Raw genomic sequence first — 5885 nt, 5'->3', positions numbered from 1 at the left:
GTTGCCCTTCTTTGGACCTGCTCCAGCACCTCAGTGTCCTTTCTGTACTGAGGTGCCCAAAACTGAACTCAGTACTCGAGGTGAGCCCTCACCAGTGCCGAGTACAGGAGCAGGATGACTTCCCTAGTCCTGCTCAACACACCATTCCTGATCCAAGCCAGGATGCCGTTGGCCTTCTTGGCCACCTGAGCACACTGCTGGCTCATATTCAGCCCACTGTCCATCAGTACACCAAGGTCCCTTTGGTGTCAGGCAGCTTTCCAACCACTCCTCCCCAAGCCTGTAGAGTTGCCTGGGGTTGTTGTGACCAAAATGCGGGACCTGACACTTGGCCCTATTGAAACTCATACGATTTGGCCCATTGTTCCAGCCTATTCATGTCCCTCCGTAGTGCCTTTCTCCCCTCTGGCAGATCAACACTCCCTCCCAACTTGGTGTCATCTGCAAACTTATTGAAGGGTGCACTTAATCCCCTCATCGAGATCATTAATAAAAATGTTGAATAAGAGAGGTCCTAAGACCAAGCCCTGGGAGATACCATTTGTGATTGGCCACCAACTGGCCGCCAACTGGATTTAACCCCACTGAGCACAACTCTTTGGGCCCGGCCATTCAGCCAGTGTTTCACCCAGTGGAGCGTATCCCCATCCAAACCATGGGCAGCCAGGTCATCTGTGAAGATGCTGTGGGAGACAGTGTCAAAGGCTTTACTGAAGCCCAGGTAGACCACACTGATAGACTTACCTTCATCCATTAGGTGGGTCACCTTGTCATAGAATAAAATCAGGTTTGTCAAACAGGATCTACCATTCATGAACCCATGCTGACTAGGCCTGATCCCCTGGTTGACCATTAATTGATCCATAACGTCTCCCAAGATTATCCATTCCATGACCTTCCCTGGCACCGAGGTGAAACTGATAGGTCTGTAGCTACCAGGATCATCTTTCTGGCCCTTTTTGAAGATGGGCATCATATTTGCCAGTCTCCAGTCCCCAGGACATCTCCAGTTAGCCAGGACTGCCAAAGGATGATGGAGAGTGGCTTGGCAACCACATCTGCCAACTCCCTCAGTATTCTAGGATACAAACCATCAGATTCCATGAACTTGTGAGTGTCCAGCCTTTGAAGCAGGTCCAAAACCATCTCATCATGGATTATGCAGAGCCTATTCTATTCCCCATCCCTATCTACCAGAGCAGGGGGCTGTGTTCCCAGTGAGTAACTAGTCTTACTAGTCCTAGTCAGGCAAAGAAGACATTAAGTACTTCAGCTTTATCCCGATCCTTGGTCACAAATTTCCCCTTCATGTCCAACAAGGGATGGAGATTCTCCTTTGCCTTCCTCTTACTGTTGATTTATTTATAGAAAAAAACTATTGTTGTATTTCACCTTAGTGGCCAAGTTCAGTTCAACTGGGCTTCGGCCTTTCTAATTTTCTCCCTGCACGGCATCACTACAAACCTGTAATCCTCATAAGTTCTTTGCTCCCTCTTCCAAAGATAATAAACTTTTCTTTTGTTCCCAAGTTCCAGCCGAATGTCTCAGTTCAGCCAGACTGGTCTCCTTCCCTGTCAGCTCATCTTCCATAACTAATAATGATTCAGGTCTGCCTTACTTTGTATTTTCCTTCTAGTTTTAAATGAGAATGAATGGGCCCTCAAAGACTTTGTACTTCTAGTTGGCCATGAACTAAAAACAGAAGGGAAGGAAAAACAAGGAGTTCCACAATGACCTTTCTGAAAAAATAAAACAAAAGTAAACAAACAAACAATTCCTCTTCATTCATAAGTAGAAGTGAAGAACTACACGAAATTGTTGCACATTTCCTCATTTATTAGCTGATCCTGAAAAGTCTGGATTGTGGCTCCTGCAATGAAACTTGTTTCAAATGCCGTACAATGAAGGAAAAGGCTACTTTTCAGTCTGAAACTATATGCTTCTCTACAAACGTGTGATATTCCTTTTATATCTCCATTCAGGAGGAAGATGAATCTAGATTTTCTACAGGAAGCAAACGATCTTTCTATTCTCTTCAGGTTGATGCATCCATAATAACTAGAAAGGTGGACACTTCTGAAGACTAACTCTAACCCAATAGTTATGCAGGCCTACATTACTATCAAGTAACATAAGAAAACATAATTCTTTGTGCTCCTAGTCAATTTAGCTTTTGTGTGCTTTTTGATTCTTGTGTCCCTAAATAATCTACATTACTGTAGGCAATATACTACCCATAGACAAGGTAGGGAACTACTTGTTTGCTGCTGACTTTATCCAGACCAGTTGAAAAGCTATGATGAAAAGTTACCCTAATTAGTACTTTTAGGGATTGATATTTTCTCTAAATAGGAAGTTATGATGGCACGATATGGATTATTTTGTTACTTTTGAGTGCAATTAACTTTTCACGTTATGATGCTAATAAAATAAAGATGTATAGAGATGTAAACCTCTTTTTTTTTTTTTTTTAATGTTTTTAATGTAGCAAGTGTCCACCATTTAGGTTGATCTAGATTCGTGTGAATCCACGCAAACTGGCAGTATGATTTTACATCTGCAACCAATACTGTAGCTGCTAACTTACATATAACTCACTCAGTTGCTGGCAGCACAGGCACCACTGTGATCTGTGGCACGATGCCAGTTTCTGGCATCACATCAATATGCATGTATGTACACAGAATAGAGTTGCCTCAGTCAGGAACTGAATTTACTAGGACAGTACAGCTAGATCAAGGGCATGGCTCCACAAGTGTACACCCAGCAACAAGTACTAGTTTATCCCTTACTACCTAAATAGCTGCCTTTGTTTTTTTTTCCATTTATTAGGGCTACTCCAAAAGTCTCCTATTTTATTATGCAGGTCCACTAAAACAGATGTGGATGTTTGTGATATGGCAGTAGAAGCTGAACCTTCCTGACAATACTCTGTATAATTTTTTTCCATGCTGCAGATGGTAGCAGAGATGCAGTCCAACAAAAGATGCATGACATGGAAAAGTGTATGAAGCAAAAATGTGAAACTGACTTCCTCCATGCAGAAAAAATTGCCAAACATTCATGGAAACCAAGCAGTGGATGTTAGCACAGTGAGGCAATGAATGGTTGTGATATAGCAGTGGCAACAGCAACAAGTGGATCACCTCTGCTAAGTGCAAATCTTTAAGAGCACTGCATGCAGGCTCTTGTTCCTCTTTAGCCACAATGCCAATGACTAGCTTTATTATTAAAACTAGGAAAAGAAGTGGTAAAAAAAAAAAATTAAAAAAAATCTGTTAATAGTCAGAGAACTAGCTGTTCATGAATACATATTTTTTAATTTATACATTCATTAGCAATTTGCTTAACATCTACACTTTAAAATAATTGTTGCAACAAAGTTTAACAGCAAGCATAGTTTACTTCAAGAAAACCAGAAAACGATATAGTAACACATTTATTGATCACTTTACCAATTAAAGATACAAATTTAAACAGTCAGTCAACAGCAGTAACATACTTTACGAGAACTCCTGTTTTAAAAAATGGTGTTTACAGTATGGATTTCACTACAACTTCCCAAACCAAGCTTTTACTGTGCTATTCAAATCGCTGTACTTTAACTTTTTCCCTAAAACTTTGATAATAACATTGGAGACAAAATAGATTTTCCATTGTTAATACTTTCTTAGAATTTAAGAGACAACTCTGGAACGTTTAAAACATCCATAGCATTGTCATTACTATAACACTCACACTGATAAAGTGATATATTTAATACTTTCTAAAATTAATAAACAGTGTAAAAATATATTGCATATATATATATAATTTGTTTCCCTTTCCTGAAAAAAAAAAAACTAGTACAAACTAGTAGTATATGATCCCCCTTCAAGTTTATTTGTTTTAAAGATCGAGTAGTAGTAATTTTAAATTAACAGAAACAAAGATATGGAAAGAGGGAATCAATTTCGTGATCCCACAAAACTTCTTGTCATGCTTATTAAGCATATTAACCCCATTATAATGATGGTTCTATTTTTGCTAATGTCAAAATTCTCGCAGTGACTGCAGTGGTGGTAAGATTTTGCCTAGTGTGCTTTGCACTAGACAGTGCCTGGACCCCTCTACAATATGGTTAAAAGTCTTTGCTTAGGATATGTTTAGCCATTAGAGGTAAGATCAAGAAATGCTTTGCTCAAATTGTTCATTTGCAATAATCACAAAAAGATTTCTTGATATACTAGGGAGAAAAAAAGTAAGCTTGCAAGATTAAATAATCTTGCAAAGTTTTTACCATGTTGAAAATTCCACAGTGAACAAAGTAAGCAGCACAGCTGATAGCTAATATTAGAAATGTCAACAGTTATAAATACTGCAGGTAGCAGCTTCCTGGGCTTTTTTGTTCTGTTTTGTTGGGGTTTTTTTAGACCAAGATGAAAAAGAAATCAAAATAAGAGCAAGAAATAGTAAAATTCACTGAAGGCTTTCATCATACTGGACAGTACTCCATGGAAAACTATGTCAAGATCTACTTCAATTATTTAACAATTAGATTTTAATAAGTGTGCCAGGTAATCAAAACTGTTTTGCCTCTTTGCTTTACAGTCAGATCGTAATGGCATGCACATTCAAATTTGTGCAAATAAATAATCAAACCACCTAAATAAAAAGAAAAAATCAGGATAGCATGGACACATAAATAATCTAGCAAAGGAATAAAGCATGATGTGGATAGATTAATAAATGGTTAATGACTGAAGAAAACCAACCCCAAAGATTCCAAAAATATAATTCTGTATAAATATGTTCCTCTTGCAATATTTAAATCTGATACATAAAACCGTGCAAAGATTAAACATCAACATATGAGGGATGCTCTGAAAGTAATGCCTCCTATTTTACAGTGTGGGCCCATGACATCAGAGGTGGATGTTGGTGGTATGGCAGTAGAAGCTGAACATTCCTGCCAACATTCCATTCCATTTTGCTTCTGTGCAACAGATGCAGCAGAGGGGCGGTCTGACAAAATGGCACCTGGTATAGAAGTGTGGATGAAGCAAAGGTGAGTCACTGAATTCCTCCATGCAGAAAAAATGGTAACCACTGGCATTCGTCGATGCTTGTTGAACGACCATGGAAACCAAAGAATGGATGTGAGAACAGTGAGGCAGTAGCAGCTGTTTCAGCAATGGTGACAGTGGCTTGCCTCTGCTGGCACAGAATTTTACAAGCACTGCACGCAGGCTCTTCTGCATGGCTGATAAAAATGCATAGTTAATGAGTGACTATGCTGAAAAATGAATATCTCATAGCTGAGAATTTACTCTACCAAATAGTGTTACTGAGCTCCTTGTACCTGTTGTAGTGTCCATGGAAATAAATAGGAGGCAGCACATTCAGAGGGGCCTACGTACTTACCCAACATCAACTATTTCTCTGCTTTACAGAAAGACAAATTCCTTTGTACTAAAAGCAACTTCCCTGATGTAATAATTTGCCAAAACTTACATATTCTGAACTCAGCACAAATACAAACACAGACACATCTCTGTTGCATCCTGTAACTTATTTTTGTTGATGACTTTGTCATTTCATGTACTACAGTGCTAACAAGTAGTCTGCCAACAGACTTACCTACAGTTTATGGGATAACTGCCCTTACATAAAGCCTTTATAAAGAGCTAGTATGTATTTAGGATAAATGTTATAGATATTCAGCATTTCACTTGTATTAATATTACTCTACTGAACACAGCACAGGCTGCATTATTTCACATTATTTAATTTCTTTGTTTAAAAATAACATTTGATACATTTGATCAAATGCAAGCATGCAGAAAATCATCCAACGTAAACTGGAGCTTCATCATTGTGGGTGAATATTACCATTCTTCTTTTTT

General features: G+C 38.7%; 1 protein-coding gene across 2 annotated transcripts in view; it reads right to left on the bottom strand.

Moving 5' to 3' along the window:
- Positions 1–3828: 3828 nt before the first annotated feature.
- TPPP (tubulin polymerization promoting protein) overlaps positions 3829–5885 on the bottom strand; it is a 55174-nt gene continuing 53117 nt past the window's right edge. For both annotated transcript variants that reach the window (XM_003204706.4, XM_010708260.3), the window contains exon 5: positions 3829–5242. In XM_003204706.4, the coding sequence (XP_003204754.2) occupies positions 5053–5242 (190 nt within the window). In that variant the 3' untranslated portion in view covers positions 3829–5052. The remainder of the gene's footprint in view (positions 5243–5885) is intronic.

Source organism: Meleagris gallopavo, chromosome 3 (genome assembly GCF_000146605.3).
Source record: "Meleagris gallopavo isolate NT-WF06-2002-E0010 breed Aviagen turkey brand Nicholas breeding stock chromosome 3, Turkey_5.1, whole genome shotgun sequence".
Lineage (NCBI taxonomy): Eukaryota > Metazoa > Chordata > Aves > Galliformes > Phasianidae > Meleagris > Meleagris gallopavo.
The sequence above is the reverse complement of the archived record's forward strand: the minus strand, read 5'-3'. Positions and strand labels throughout refer to the sequence as shown.